The sequence below is a fragment of the Manis javanica genome, chromosome 3 (genome assembly GCF_040802235.1).
Source record: "Manis javanica isolate MJ-LG chromosome 3, MJ_LKY, whole genome shotgun sequence".
NCBI lineage: Eukaryota > Metazoa > Chordata > Mammalia > Pholidota > Manidae > Manis > Manis javanica.
In genome coordinates, this window is record NC_133158.1 from 52540029 (window position 1) to 52556909 (window position 16881).

General features: G+C 43.0%; 1 protein-coding gene across 12 annotated transcripts in view; it reads left to right on the top strand.

Moving 5' to 3' along the window:
• Positions 1 to 16881, top strand: part of TIAM1 (TIAM Rac1 associated GEF 1) — a 393313-nt gene that overhangs the window by 268242 nt on the left and 108190 nt on the right. For all 12 annotated transcript variants that reach the window (XM_073231434.1, XM_073231433.1, XM_073231432.1 and 9 more), the window contains 2 exons: positions 5882 to 6326; positions 11847 to 12019. In XM_073231434.1, coding sequence (XP_073087535.1) covers positions 5882 to 6326; positions 11847 to 12019 — 618 coding nt within the window. The remainder of the gene's footprint in view (positions 1 to 5881; positions 6327 to 11846; positions 12020 to 16881) is intronic.

The following is a 16881-nucleotide window of genomic DNA, read 5'->3' on the forward strand; positions in this document are numbered from 1 at the left end:
GAAATTCGGTTCCTGTGGTTGTAACTGAGAGAAACTATGAGTCACCCCTGCCGGAAATCATTATAGAAGAAGGGAACGGTGTTGGAAACGTTAAGAAGCGTGGGGATTTTGCTTTGGGAAAGAAAGAAGAGGGAGACAGTGGGAAGCAGTTTCTAGAAGTGCATCAGTGGGAGGCCCAGGTGGTCAAGTTTACACATTTAAGAATTAAAAATTCAAAAAGGCACTGGATATTTGGGTAGAGGCCTTTCAGTGATGGAAAACCAACAAGACAATATTTCTAACAAATAGGCATGGCAATTATTAGTAACAGGGCCCAGTAGTTATTAATTTACAGTCTAGAAAACATCACCATTTTTTTAGTTTATTATGGTGTTTTGTGACTGTGAAAATGATAAAAAGAAATTTCAAAGGCTTGCACCAGCCTTGGTCTACCTGCCTGTTTTTCCCATGAGGTGTTTTTTCCAAGCTCCTCAGCAACACCCTCCAGTTAGTACAGGAAGCTGGTATGTGAGATCAGGCGGTGCCTCCTCTTGGGCTGAGATGTAAGTAAGGCTGAAGACAGAAATGACAGCACTTGTAGTTAACACTTGTGAGCCTGTACTGTGTGCTTCACGCACATAGTTCTAGAAACTTCTGGTTGGTTAACTCAGTCTCACAGCATCTTACAAAGTGTTTTCAAAAGTAGAAATGGTTGCTTTCCCCATTATACAGATGAGGAGACTGAGGCACACGATGGTTCACAGTAACTTGTCTCATTGATATTTGCTCTACTGAGATCACCAAGGGAAAATATACTAAGGAGGGACCAATGGGATCCACAGAGAATGGGATCCAAAGAGAGTGTTCACATGTGTGTGTGTGGTGGGGGCAGGGTGAGGTACTTACATTTTGGGAATAACAAGATGACGGTAAACCAGAAGGGGAATATTTTAGAATTTAACAAGGCAGAAATCATCCTAATTCAAGGCTTCTGCAGGTTGAAATGTCCTCACCCCACTGTTTTCCTCATCCCACTGAAATTCAGTGAACTTTCTGTTCCACTATATTCAGCTTCTCGTATACAGGTATATTAAAGCAAAGCTGGATTCATCAGGGAAATTAAAGTGATCAATAAACAGTTTCAGATGGCAGTGGGCTTATAACTACAAGTGGTCCTTTGATCCGACTGGTCCCTGAATTGTCCAGGACTCTTGAACTCTGCGGCTGATTACTTGTCAAAATTGTGTTCACCCATCATTCACACAGAAAGCCTGTCCCTCAGAGTATTTATACATCCCTGGTGGAAACAACTTGAGCCTGCCACAGAATGTCATTTGCTCACATTCATGTGTGACCCTCCAGGTTTCAAGGCCATGCAAACAAGCTTTGAATTTGCTGCTGGCCTCCTCCGTTTTAGTACCGGAGCTTACTCAAGCATTTTTTGCCCACTTACAATGACTAAGGAAACTCTTACCTAGCAGCTGTTGACTGGGGCTACAGCTGGCCACTGGTGCATCCAATAGGAAAGTGGATACATTTATGCTGGGAAATTGCCAAGGGAAGGGAAACTGGTGAGTGCTCTAAAAATCTGGCCCAGGAGGATTTATTCAGGGAGAGCAGGATTTAATAAAAGCCTCTATACTTCATGACTGTTGTTTATAATCAGAAGCCTCTTCAATGGAGTGTTTCTAACATGGAGAGTGTATTTTGAGCTCTTTTCAGGAAATCTGTCACCAAATCATGCCCCATGTTGGGAGTTATCTCTCTGGGTGGGTAGGGTCTTACATTTCCCTGGATCTCTCCTGACTTTTGGATTAAAATTCTTGGTTCAGTATCCTAGGACCAAGCAGATGTTTAGCTGTCCGACCTCATTAGGCAGGAACATGCCTTGCATTTGCTACAGAGACTGTCGAGGCTTCTGTGGGACTCTTCGCTGGGGATGGTCTTCTGGATTCCTTAATGCTGGGAAGAGTCGGGGGAGGGGAGTTCTCAGGGGCTTAGAGGTGTGGAAAGAATCTATTTTTTCAGTGTGAAGTGTCCTCGAGACTGAGGTGTGCAGGGCAGAAAACCTTTGGAAGGGTGACCACTAGGTGTATTTGCATCACAATGGTGCTGCCTTTCTTCTGAGCTGTTGGAAACCACATCACAGTGGTATTCATCCTGGCAGCTGAGCCCACTGGGTATTTGGGATGCAGCCTCAGAGGGATGGCTAGTGTCTTTCAGAGCATGAACCTAGAGCCTCTATGTCAGAGTATCTAGCTGTGGTTTGTAATGGCGATGCTGAGACCTAGCAGTGTGTATTTCTCATGTGGGGCCGAAGCATCTGGATAGGACAGTTCTACTGCGGGTGGTTCTTTCCCACCCTGATGTTGGAGGTGGCTGCTGTGTGGGACGTGGTACCCTCCTTGACCATGCAGGCGAGTAGTGCTCCTGGCTAGGTAGTCATCATTTCCCATGATCTAGAGCCTGGCTCTGTTCAGGACATCCCAAGCTTTATGACCAGAGGGGGGCTGGGGCTGGGCAGCCAGAATCAGTTTCCTAACAGGCTGGATCACGTGTCAGTGGGGCGTGTGTACCACTGAACCTGCCTGACCACTTGTGGAGACTAGGTGGAGTCAGCGTGATAATGATCGGCAGCCTTCCCCCGAGGTTACACCAGATTGTGGGCTTCTAAAGTCCACAAGCTCAGCAAGGGGCAGCAAGCTCTTAGTCTGGAGTAACCACTTCTTTGCTCAGTTTAGTGGCCATCCCAGAGTTGAACACACAGAGCCTAGGCCACGGCAAGGTTACCATGTCAGTTGGCATGAGCAGATATTCAGGTCTGACAGAGAGGTGAGTCGATCAAGGCCTTCAGTAGAGACCTCAGGGCATCCCATAAAGGGGTGAATGGTCTCTGGGAATGTAGTGGACTGTTAAGAGACGTGCTCTTGAGAGTTTGGCCTGTCTGGTCTCTGCCTCTGTTTCCCTCATCCTCTGTTGTCATCTCCTTTCCCTTTTTCCATTTTCTGGTTTGAGCTCTTTGCCTGGCAAGTGAGGGCAAATAGACGAACAGTCTCTCAGGTTTTGCTGGGAAAACCTACAAGGGATATTGTTGGCAAACAAAGGGAAGGCATGGAGTTGACTAGACAGAATCTGGTCAGATACTGCCTGAACCTGAGCGATGGGCTGCTATGTAATTGTGGATAGGGTAGTTGGGAGCATGGGTTCTGACCTCAATCTGCCACCAGCCAGGACTATGACTTTCTGAGCCCTCAGCATCCTCATCCGTTGATCACAGGGATGGCTTTGCAAGACTCTGTTCCAGAGCCTTGGGAGTTACAAGATGCCTGGAGTTGATTCTTACCTGTGTTCTGAAGTCTTTCTCTTACAGACTAAGAGGTTACCTGTGTAGCTTATCTTTTCCGGTCTTACAGAGAATTATCTATTTGCATGTTAGAGGAGAGTTTATACAGCTGATTCTGTCACTTCTTCTGGAGAAACTAAGACACATGTAAATTAATCCAGTAGTCTGGGAAATTCACAAACTCCTCATTTCCCACTGCTCATGTTTATCTTGAATAATCAGTGATGGTCAGATTTGCTTACTGTCTTATATCAAAAGGGAAACACATGGTAAGTGTTGCTGCCAGGGAGAAATGTGAGTTGACGACAGTGTTCTCCTGTTTGTATAGAGAATTTTTACCCACTGGATCTGGGTCCTTCTTAACCATCATTGGCATTAATAGGCAGGATAGTTCATAGCAAGGTGAAGGGATCAGCAGGTTCAGGGGTCTGCCTCTGAGCTGCATCTGTAGCTTCTCTAGCTCCCCTAGACCCTAAATCCCAGGCGCCTAAACTCCACTGGAAAGGTAGTTGGTCTCCTTAAAAGCTTTCTAACTACTTCCTGCTACTGTCTTCCCTCTTACCTCCTGCTTCTGTTTTCTGGAGGGAAGGGACAGTTTTAGATAGTGGAGAGGGTTCCCATGTATTCCACACCCACTTAGCCTTGAGCACCTGGCTGGGGTAGTATTTGCCATGTTTCTCCACCGTAAAGTTACTCTTTTTCTTTGCATACTGATCTCTGTTTTTTTTTTCCTTTTTTTTTTCTTTTCTTCTTTTCTGAAGGTGTACAATGTGATGATTTAATATACATAAATATTGTGAAGTGATTACCACAGTCGAGTCAATTAACACATTCCATCAACTCACATAATTACCTTTTTTTTTTGTGGTGAGAAAACTTAAGATCTATTCTCTAGCAAATTTCAAGTATATAATACAGTATTATTAACTATAGACACCATGCTGTACATTAGATGTCCAGAGCTTACTCCTCTTATAACTGAAAGTGTGTACTCTTCGACCAGCATTTCCCCATTTTCCTCCCTACCCTGCAGCTGCTGGCGACTACTGTTCTACCCTGTTTCAATGTGTTCGACATTTTTAGATACTGCATTTTACTGAATCATGCAGTATTCGCCTTTCTGTGTTGCCTCTTGATTGTTCCCATCTGCTTATGTCCATCTTTTAATTGTTCACTTACAGTCTTTTCACTATGAAGGTGAACTTCGAGGCCCTAACAGAATTGACTAAGTGACAAGCTTAGTGATAGGGGCCCAGCACCTGCCCAGGCCTCATGCAGGACAATACTAGTTTGCAGCTCTGCTCATCCTGGCCCATTGCCTCTCAGCAAAGATTTATGCACAAAGCATTCATTTTTGTGGCAATTCAGAATAGCCTGTTAGTTTTTACATTTTCAAACCATAATTAGCTATTTATGAGGCTAAAGGCTTAAAAAGTGTTTAAACCCTCAAACTGTGTATTCCTTTGCCTTCTCTTCTATGTTCCCATTCTCTTCCTTTGAGAAAAACCAGACTAATTTCTTATCCTTAAGACTATTAAGCTGTCTGATCTAATATTGCTGTCATTATCGTCCCTTGATTACTACCATTATTTAATTATTGTTTATGGAAATACCTGTAGCACTTCAGAGCGATTAAGATTCTGCTTTAAGAACAGACCTGTCTGTGTCCTGGAAATGTTCAACTTGAGAGCTAGGGCAGTGTTTTGGAAATTCCAAGTGTTTTTAAACTGGGAATTGATACCCCCAGAGTCTTGGCAGTTGCCCCAAGTTGTCACTTGGCCCAGGGGCTCCGAGTAGCCTGTTTGGGGCTCCTAGCGTCCCGGCTTTGAAAGGGCAAGGTAATTGGAGAGCCTGCCTTGTAGCTGTGGGCCCCACAGACTGACTTAGTTCAATGTGAAGTGAGAGCTACCTTGTTTTCAAGAAGGGAGGCTCATCAGAGCATGAGGACTCTTACCTGCTCCTGGGATGTGGGTCCTTGCTGGGTGAGTGGGTGAGGTGGTGCATGATTTACTGTTTTATTCACCACATTATAAAATAGACTCTTAACCAGGCCCTTTATTTAAAAAAAGCTATCAGCTCTAAAGACCTTGTTATCCACTGTTACCCCCTACCTTTGGAACAGCTAACTAATCAACCTGCAGAATTTCCTGGAGATCCAGGCAACCTGCTGAGGGTGAGGCAGTGAGCGCTCAGCATGGTGGTGGGAGAAACTTAACAGCTGATTTGCCAATTAGTTAATCATCAAAGCTAGATAAATGATAGGCTCCTTGAGCTCCTTGTTTTCTTTTTTTTATAATTTTAATTTTTAAAAATGTCTTGAACATTCCAAATTGTTCTAATTCATGCTGGGGTGACTTAATGGTTTACCTGGGCTGCTGTGCAAGCAACTTGGGTTTGTGTGGGTCTGGGCGTTGAGGAGTAATTGGTCCAGGAGAGACTGGGAGCAGCCATACCCTGTGTGTCTCCTGCAGCTGCGCAGCCCCTGGCTGCCCCCCAGAGCTCCTGGGTTGCTTCTCTGCGTGATGCATGTCTTCTGTTTTCTCCCTTTCGGCTCCCAAGGATGTTAACACAGGTGAGGGCAGTGAGTTTGCAGATAGTGGGATTGAAGGGGCCACCACCGACACGGACCTCCTGTCCAGGCGATCCAATGCCACCAACTCCAGCTACTCGCCCCCCCCCAGCCGTGCCTTCGTGGGCAGCGACAGTGGCAGCAGTTCCACCGGGGATGCGGCCCGCCAGGGGGTGTATGAGAATTTCCGACGGGAGCTGGAGATGAGCACCAACAGTGAGAGCCTGGAGGAGGCCGGCTCCGCGCATAGTGACGAGCAGAGCAGCGGCACCCTGAGCTCCCCGGGCCAGTCGGACATCCTGCTCACAGCCGCACAGGGCACGGTGCGCAAGGCCGGTGCCCTGGCGGTCAAGAACTTCCTGGTGCACAAGAAGAACAAGAAGGTGGAGTCGGCCACCCGGAGGAAATGGAAGCACTACTGGGTGTCCTTGAAAGGTAGGCGACAGGGCGCCCAGTGCCTGTACACCCTGAGCCCCGTGGTGACCTGTGCAAGTGATGTTTCTTAACTGCATAGAATTTTTATTTTATGCTAACTTTAAAAATGTTTATTTTATTGTGGGGAGGATGCTTAACATGCAATCTATCCTCTTAAAAAATTTTCAGGTGACATTACAGTATCGGTGATCATAGGCACACTGTTACAGAGCAGATCTCTAGAATTTAATCATCTTACCGAACTGAAGCTCTGTGTCCCTTGGCTAGTAACTACCCACTTCTGCCTCCTACCACTGTTGTTTTATTTTCTTGACTCTTTCACAGTTAAGCTAGAGGGGCATCACACGTCTAGTTTTCTCATATATACAGCTGGTTCGGATGACAGTTCAAAGGGATGTGTTCCAAAAAAAATTTTTTTGGAATCATTTAAGTTACTAAAGTGCCTCCCAAAGTGATGGTTTTTGAGGGAAAGTCATTAACTTGAATCCTGTGCAATTACAGTTTCTTAGGTAAGAAAATGACAGAATATTGCTGATTTCATAGGTTCAATCTGATGCTTAATAGAAGGTGTTAGCCATGATGTTTCTGAAAAAGTCAGTGTTTTACAGACACATTTTAAAATGTGTCACTAATTAGAGTACTTTTTGTATGTTGGTGTTTGTTGTCACTTGACATAACATTTTTAAAGTATGTTTGTTTGTTCTTGTGCATGTCTGCATGTGTCTTGGTATAGGATTTATAACACATTTGTGAGCTCTGTGTCTTAAAAAAAAGGAGCACTGGAAGCCCACTTAGGTTTTGTCACAAGTTAGATTTGAAGCAGGGTTAGTATGTGGCAGGACAGGTTAGATGGGGTAAAAAGTATGAAGGGCAAACGCAGCAGAAAGAAGTCTGGGCTTAGCAGGTATGGTGCACTCACCAGACCATTTGATACTGGATTTCACCCAGTGTGGTTGGCGTGGGAACATCCAATCCTAGAGGCACGGAATAGTCCAGAACTCTGCACGGGATGCGTAGACCAACCCCTAGGGACGACAGGGTTTTGGTGGACTCCACATAGTGGTGCCTGCTGTTATTTCATTTCTGGGGAAACAGGAAGGGAGCATGTTGACTGGGTGATATGTTTTGCTCACGTCATAGAGCTTGACAGTGACAGTGCCTGAAACAGGTGGAACTTTATTTCCTTCCCACTTGCCAGAGGTAGACTGTCTAAGGTTGTGTGGTGACTCTGCCCTACGAAGTCATCCAGGGACCCGGGCTCCTCTGTCTTCTTGCTCAGACAATTCTCAGAGCCTTATCTTAATTCTCATGGTCAAGAGAGCTCACCCCACGGTCCACATTCCAGTGGGAGAATGCAGAAGTGGCGGGTGTATCCGTCTGCCCTGAGGGCACCACCTGGAAGTAGCCTGCATCACTTATGCTGGCATCCAAGGGCCAACACGAGTTGTCCATAGCTGCAGGAGAGGCAGGAAGGGCTGCTTTCCTCCCAGGTGACTGTGGGCCCTGCTGAGCACTGGGCATCTGATTGCTGTAGGAGGAAGGCAGGCTTGTCCCCTTGGGGAGCAGCCAATGGTCCCACGGAGGACCCTCTTCTCATGTGGGCTAGAGCATGGCAGCCTCTCCTTCGGCCACGTGGCCTGTGTATCTTAATGTTGCCGCATTTTTAAGGTGGGATGCCATCTTCCTCTCATGTCCAGTTTTCAGAATCACATTCCACATAAATGAAAACCTTGCTGTGTCCTTACATTCCCCTGCTCCTCTGCCAGGAAGGCCCTGCGAAGGGTCAGGCTCTTCCCCATGTCCTTTTCTCATTTGAAAGTCTGCCTTACTGTTTTCAAAATTTGGAAAAAAAAATGGCAGAATTCTGTCCATCATAGTTTTTTCTGTGGAAAACCATGTGAAGTATTGATACTAAATTAAAAATTTTCATGCTAAATCAAATATCAGAGTATATGTAAATTATATACTAAATTTTGAACATTGATATGAAATAAGAATGTTACATTTGAGACAGTCCTGTCAATTCACACACATACATACATACATACACACTTTGATATTTGTTTTCCACTGGAGACCGAAACAGACTTATTTGATCCAGTGGTCCTGCTTGTGAGACACAGATCGGTCCTCCGTGAGCATGTTGAAGAACTGCTCTAGTTGTATCTGCCTTGGCATCATTTGGAGTCACTGTAGGGCCATGCCTGAGGGGCCTGGGTCATGCCAGCCACTCTGCTGTGGCGGGTTGGGTGGGAAGAGGTGCAGAGGCAAGGCCTCCTGTCTTCCACATCTGGCTCCTCCCCTAAGTGCCTACCTCCCTGGGCATGGCCACCTCTCTTCCCTGCTGTGTTTATTTTATTAACGAAGGCTGAGCTGTTAACCTGACCAGCAGCCCCTTTACATCATGGTCACCTGAGGCGTGCACCCGTGCTCAGCAAGTCTCAAAGATCGGAGGTGAGGCCCTGTATTTGTCCCTGTACTAGGGCTGTGTAACAAAGTACCACAGACTGGGTGGCTTAAACAACAGAAATGTATTTCTCACAGTTCAGGGGCTTGGGCGAGTGAGGTCAGGATGTCAGTAGGGTTGGTGTTTTCTGAGGCCTCCTTGGCTTATAGGTGGCTGTCTTCTTTCAGGATCTTCACGTGGGCTTCCCCTCTGTACCCGTCCAAATCCCCCTTCTTATCAGGACAGCAGCCTTACTCAGTTAGGGCCCACGCATTCCAAGGCACTGGGGTAGGACTTCAACACAGGAATTTTAGGAGATTATTCCAGCCCAAGAGATTGACAGGAACTGAATTTGTGAAATTTCCCAGGTGATTTTTATACTGAATTCAAGAATAGTGGTGTTAGTGTCATAGAATAACATTAATTAGGCTATTTTTTTCCTTGGGACATGGAAGAGGGTGCTGTTTTGTTGCTGCCATTCCCTTAGAGACTAAATGACACAGGAAGCCGGAGTGCAGTCGGTGGAGCACAGCGCATGAGCCCATTAGAGGAGGGAGCCTTCGCTTCCCCAGTGACCCAGAGCTGAGTGACACGGTCTGTCAGGATCCGGGCCCAGAACACAGAGGCACAGAGTCCTTCACTTCTTAATCCTGACAGATCCCCATTATATACTGACACACTCGGGTCTTATCCTTGCCACTCAAAGGCAGGACTTGCTGCTGACTTTTTCTTAATAGCCCTTGGAATTTGAGAAATAAAGAAACAGAGCACCTGGGGACTATGGGGCAGAGATTTCTCCAAAGATTCTTTCACTTTAGATAGAATAATTCTTTTTTTTTTAAATATTTCATTTAGAATTAGTCACTGGAATGTCTGTGTTGACAACTGAAGAGGGTACACATTATGTTCAAGTGAAGATGAAGGTAAATGGACTGTTTTCAGGGAACACGTGGTTCCTGGATTTGCTGCTTCATGTTAGTCTTAAAATTGAAGCAAGTAGATAATTAGAATAAAAGCTGATTTTAACCACCTACTGTCATGGGTGATTGTAAACTAAAGTTGAAAAATTTTTAAAACAGCAATTTGAGAAGATCATAAAATGTCCAATGTGTGTCGTGCTGGAATTTGTGGATGTCCCCATATTCATTAGCCACAGCCTTCATTCTCCATTCTCAGCCTGGGGTTAAGCTGTTTTGCTCTTTTTCTGTTAAGAATCTGCTGGCCATTACTATAGTATTAGTCCTAAAGATTATTTGGAGCAGGGTTTATCAAGAGGGGCACTATTGTTATATTCCAGATAAAACTTTGCTGTGGGGGCTCTTCTGGGTTTTGTAGGATCTTCCCCCACCTTACACCTCCAATCTGGGACAGCCAAAAATGTCTCCACACATTGACAGATGCCCCATATGGGGCAAAATTGTCCCACCTCAAGAACCTCTGATTTGGAGGAATATAGGGTCTCCTTTTGTTTTTATTTTCCTCTTGTATTTATCTCTCAGTCCATGCTAGTTTAAGAAGTGGAAGCAGGAGGTACAAATGATTCTGCTGTATGATGTATGTGTTCCTGAAAAGACTTGAGATCTTCAAAATAAAGGGATTATGGGAAAAATAAGGTTGGGGCAGACTACTTGATTGGTAATGTAATTAAATCTTAATATGACTTTTTAACCCAAAACTAAAAAAAAGAAAAACACAAAACATCCTGCTGAAAATACTCATCTAGTTAACATCTTTCTAACAGTAAGTACCAAAGAAAACATGGGGCTTTACCTTTACAAAAAAGGGATAACTTCAGTGGGTAGAAGGAATAATTGAAACTCCTGAGTTATGGAGACACAAACAACACACGAAATCGTAAAGCTCAGGAGCACCATACAATAGGAATTTTAAGCAACGCTTTTGGTTAAACTACACCAAGGGAAAAACTGTGAGATGAGTGGGTGTTTTGTACCAGAATGCTGGGGACTTTTTATTCAGCAGCTATTATATGCAAATGTGAAATATTATGGGCTAGGGAAAATGGCCTATGAACTATTGCGACTTCTGCGTGGATCCCATCATCCTACATTACAGATGACATATAAGCCCATTTGCTTTATGGAAACTCTCCTTGTAGCTGAACAGACTGTATTTGCAGGGCTTTGCAATTCACATGAAGTGTGGCCTTTGCTTCTTGTAAGATGTTGAAAATTGACTGAGTGGCTTATGCTGAAGTTAAGAGTCTCAAAGTGGGGCCCAAGCTTCTCCTGAAACTGGTTTCAATGAGTTGAGGGTAAGTGTTCAGCTAGTAATTACCATTCAAGCAAGCCTCATGTTTAGGTGACAATGGAGGGTAGCTACTGGAGCCACCTTACCACAAATCTAGGAAAGGTTTTTATTGCTTCTGTCTTACTAGTTTCACAGTGTAATTAAGTGTGGACCAGGCCTCTGGCTTCCCCCAGGCCTTCATAGGTGTGCCGTGCCATTTCTTCATTCAGTAGGAACAAGGACACAGTTTATTTCTAGAAGAACATTTTGTAGAAAGGATCTGAGATTTAAAAAAAAAATCTATCATTTCTTTCCTTATCCTCAAAACACCTCAAGCCACTATTATAAATTGTTTTCTTCAAGGGCATAATCAAGAAACCCAATAAATTGAGTTTCCTGATTGCATATCATGTGAGACATACTGGGGACCAGCCCTCACACAGCAGTAGATGCAGTTCTGATATGTAAAACTGTGTTTCCAGTCACCAGTGGCCAGTGGAGCCACAAGGCCCCCATATACCTATGCCCCATATGCCTGTCATGAAACATTGTAACACAGAAAGTAAGGTTCTTGAACTTGAGGGTATGCATGAAAGAGTCGCAGGTAGGTTGATATTTAAGAATCTCAACTGTGAGTTAAGTGTCTTTGCCTTGCTCTGATCCCATGCAGGACTTCAGTGCAAGCACAGCCCCACTGTCTTACTCTCTAGGTTTCATCTACTTTCATTTCCAACCCTTTCCTGTGCAGGACAAGCCGCAGTTCCTACTGCAGACTCTGTGTTGCACAAGCCCCGGATATTCATGCAGACCTGTGTTTTGTTTCCCAGGGTGCACGCTCTTTTTCTATGAGAGTGATGGCCGGTCCGGCATAGACCACAACAGCATCCCCAAGCACGCCGTCTGGGTGGAGAACAGCATTGTGCAGGCTGTGCCTGAGCACCCCAAGAAGGACTTCGTCTTCTGCCTCAGCAACTCCCTAGGCGATGCCTTCCTCTTTCAGGTCTGTGGGGCACTTCCTTCACAGGCATTTCAGACATCTGTACCACATATCTTCCTCTCTTGCCTACATTCTCCACTGTGTTTTCCTTTTCATGATGGGTTTTATCTTTTGTATATTCTAGAAACAAAAGGTTGAATGATAAATCAACTGTAGTTGACCCTTGAACAACCTGGGCTTTAGGGACACCAACCCCTGTGCAGTTAAAAATCTGCATATAACTTTTTACTCCCCTGAAAACTTAACTATGGTTGACCAGAAGCCTTACTGAGAACATAAACAGTTGATTAACACATATTTTGTATGTTCTGTGTATCATATACTGTATTCGTACAATAAAGTAAGCTACTGAAAAGAAAATGTTATTAAGAAAATCTTAAGGAAGAGGAAATACATTTATGGTATTGTATTCATTGAAAAGAATCCACATATATGTGGACCCACTCAGTTCAAACCCGTGTTGTTCAAGGGTCAACTGTATATTGAATGTAGAAATGAAGAGAACTCACCCAGAGGGTTCTGAAGTGAAGGTTTGGTGTGAGTTGAATTTGAGAAACTTGTTCTGTTTGCTGTGGGTTGGAAGATTTTTCAGAGCAATCTCAATACCTTTTGTGTACAGCTTTAGAAAGGGATCATGAATTCCTTAATTTAGACATGATTTGAGCTGTCAAAATTTTTTATCATAATATATTCTCTTGCAGTATTACTCATAAGTTAAATAATGACATCCCAGAAGTGACTAGCTGTACCTGGTCCCTCTTCCTCATCTTATTATAGCTTTGTACCTAAAGTTCTAAGGTTTGACTGTTCACTTATTAAAAAATGCTAACCTGCTAATCACTTCAGAGGTACCATTAGCTTTTATAGGGAATCTTTTGAGTGTGGTCACTTGTGATACACCACACCAGAACTCTCCTTCATTTTTGAAAGGATAGTTTTGCTGGCTATAGAATTCGTGATGGACAGTCCTATTGCAGTACTTTGAAAATATCATGGTACTGCCACCTGGCCTCCATGGATTCTGATGTGAAACCAGCTGTTAATCTTAGGTGGACCCCTTGTATAGATTAGCTGCTTCTCTCTTGCTGCTGTGTGGACTTTTTCTTTGTCGTTAAACAATTTGATTATGATTATGTCTAGGTATTAATTTCTTTCAGTTTATTGTACCTGGAATTCATTGAGGTTCTTAGGTGTATAGATGTGTGTGTGTTTATATCACATTTGGAAAGTTTTCACCTATTATTTCTTCAAATAATCTTCCTGCCCATTTCTCTCTCCTCCTTCTGGGACTCCCCTTATGTTTACTTCAGTATGCTTGATGGTGCCCCACAGGTCTCTGAGACTCTGCTCCTCTTCATTCTTTTTTTGTTCTGTTTCTTAGACTGGATAATCCTAGTTGACCTACTTCAAGTTCATTGATTCTTTTTTTATTGTTGTTGGCTCAGATCTGCTCTTGAGCCCCTCTAGTGAATTTTTCACTTCAATTATTCTGCATTTCAACTCCAGAATTTGTATTTTTTTAAATTTCTCTATTGATATTCTGTATGTGGTGAAATATCATTCTCATACTTTACTTTTTTTGACATGTTTCCTGTAGTTCTTCTAAAATATTTAAAATAGTTGATTTAATGTCTTGTTTAAGCAGTCTACCATCTGAACTTCCTCAGGGAAAGTTTCTATTGACTGCTTCTTTCCTTGTGTGTGCCATACTTTCTTGTTTCTTTATGTATCTCATACATGTTTGGTTGAAAACTGCATTTTAAATAATATAATGTGGTGCTCTTGAAATCGGATACTCCCAGCCTCACCCCAGTGGTTTGGTGGTATTGATTACTGTTGTTGCTTGTCAGTGACTTTCCTGAAATCTGTAAAATCTTTATTCTTTGCCATGTGTGGCCGTTGAAGTCTCTGCTCAGTTAGTTTGGTGGTCAGCTAATGATTGGTGAGATTTCCCTAAGTCCCTGGATGCAATTAGTCTTCCAGTTTTTCCAGAGGACCCTTGTGTGTCTGCCTTCAACACTCAGGCACCCTTGGTGCACCTCTGCTTGCACAGAGTCTCAAGGTCAGTGAAAGGGTGAGTGTAGGGCCTTCTTGGGGATTTTTAGGCATGTGCACAGTTCTGTATATGTATGTGACCTTCTAGATTTCCAGGACTAAGTGTATCTTATAGATATTTTATTCCCCAGCTTTTCCCAAAGTTTCTAGTCAGTTCCCCTGCCTCCCCCCTCCAGTCATTGCTACATCAGGCAGCTGTGATATTAAATAGTTGACACTGATTGTTTTCCACCAGCTTTCCAAGGAGTAAAGGCTATTTGTGTAATTGAGTTCTGAGTTAGGTCAAATAGCAACAAGCTCTCTGAATGGAGGTTTCGTGTAAATTGCCAAATGGTCAGATCATGACAATTCTCTGAGAAATTCTAACAATTTTTGGAAAATTCTAACAAATTCTGCCCCCTTTAGTGGTTGCTAGACTGCTGGTTTTCATATGATATTGGGAATAAGGCAAGCTGAAATGCTTCAGACTTGCTATCCTTACTGAGATTAAGCCATTTTCCCCCAACACGTGCACCTCAGATTGTTGGGAGACCAAATTAATTTCCAGAGTGCTGAAGAAGTTGAATCTAACAATTTTTGCCAGTGTTCTTACTGGTTTTACAGAGGAGCAACTTTTTGAAGTCCTTACTCTCCCATTGCCACTGATGGATTCACCAGGACATTTTAGAGACTAGACAATTTTTGAGAGTTATAGCAGCACTATTAACAATTATGCCAAGAAAACAGGCATAAATTGCAACAGCCCCAGGCCACCTGGGATGTATGGCAGCCTTTCCTTAGGTACATTTGGGTTGATCATGGTTTTGGGGGAGCATGAGCAGTGTTGCTATGAATACTCTTGTATCTGTGTTCAGGATATGTGTGTCCACATTTCTATTGGCACACACCTGGGACTGGCATCACTGTGTCCTGGCTATATGCACACATTTGGGTTTACTAGATACTGCCAACAAGTTTCCAAATTAAAATTCAATTAATTTTAATAATTAAAATAATTTATCCTCCCGTCAGCAGCCTAGAATAATTCCAGTTGTTCCTCATCCTTGGCCATACTTGGTATTGTCAGACCATTTTTTTTCTTTCTTAAGCTATTAGTGTAAATTTGAGCACATTTTCATGGGTTTGATGACCATTTCAGTATAATCTTTCTGAAGTGCTTACATCGATCTTCTGCCAGTTTTTCCATTGGGTTGTCTCTCTTCTCTTGATGATTCATGACCGTGCTCTACATATTTTTAATATCATCTCATTGGTTATATGCGTTACAAATAGCTTTTTCCACTCTGTAGCTTGCTTTTTACTTGGCTAAAGATATCCTTTATTATACTGAAAGTTTTTTAATTTTAATGTGGTTTTATTGCTCAAGTCTTCCTTCATAGGTAGTGTTTTGTGTATCCTATTTTTTAAAAATTTGTAAACCATTATTTTTCTGTATCTGGTATGGCTTTTTATTAATTGGATAACTTGGAAATGAGGAAATGCCTAATAACTCTAACAATAACAACAGTAATAACACTGTGGTATCAGCGGCTATCTTTTACTGAACCTTTATGGTATGTCACCATATTGAAAGTGTTTTACAAGGTCAGATACATTTAATTCTTAAAGCAATCAGTGAGTTGGATTGTGTATCCATATTTTAATCAATTGATGGGGACTGTGTACCCCATTTGGTGACACTGAGGCTTACAAAGTCTAATAATTGTTTGCCAATCACATGATAGTTACTAAGTATTGGGACTGGATTCAGACCAAGCTACTCTTTCTCCAAAGCCTCTCACTGTCTCAATATAATATTTATCCCATACTATTTCTATAGGCAAAAATCATTGACCATAGTAAAAAGAACCTTTTCTCTTCCTTAGAATTAAGCCACTGTATGTGTGAATATCTCAAAATTGTAACTCAATTTTGGCCATTCCTGCTTTACTACACAGATTAAATGATAGTCTGATTTCAGGATGTTCTTTTTACTTACACATTGCTGATGTGAATTTCACTTGGAAGGACCTTCATGGCTGTAAAATTACTAGTAGAATCTACATACCCAATAGGTCACGTGGAATAAAATTCTTCTGTGGCAACATAGAACCTTATTCATGAAAACCTCTGTGTTCTCTTGTCTGGTGAAATTTTTATGCTGCTTATGTGGGATAGACAACAAAATGAACCTTTTCAGAGGAAATTACTGCTGTTTGGGATCCATGAGGGCATTTTCTACCATCTACTTATTGTAATCCACATGACTATCGAGGGGCCAAATCTGAAAGAAACCTGTGTGTATAGGGAGTGAGGGTAAAGCAAGATCAGCCATGATTATGGAAATAATTTGTAGGTTATTCCAGCCCCAGGGCTCAATTCTGTGCACACAGTTTACAGAGCCTGTGTGCTGCTGATCTGATGCTGTTACTCAGATTTGCTCATGGAAAGGAGACTCATGTTACCAGCACAAGTAGAAAAGGGGTTTTGTGTGCAGGATGGGGGTGGGAATGGGCATGAATGTTAGAGCAGCTTATATAGAGGAAGTGCTGTGCTGTCTGCAGAGGGAAGCTATAGCTCCTGCATTCAACTATTTTAATTAGAGTTCTTCCCTCCAGCTGGAAGCCAGGAACAGTGCCTACCACCTACAAAGTACCATTTCCTCTCAGGTGTTCCTTCATCCATTACTGGAGGGTGTCCCATACCATCAAAAAGCTCAGTGACTTTTGTGGTAACATAACCCAATAATAGTTTAATTCCTTTATTAAATGCCTTGGGAACATAGTTAGCAGGCAGAGTAAGAATGATACCTGATTGTGTAGAAAACCACA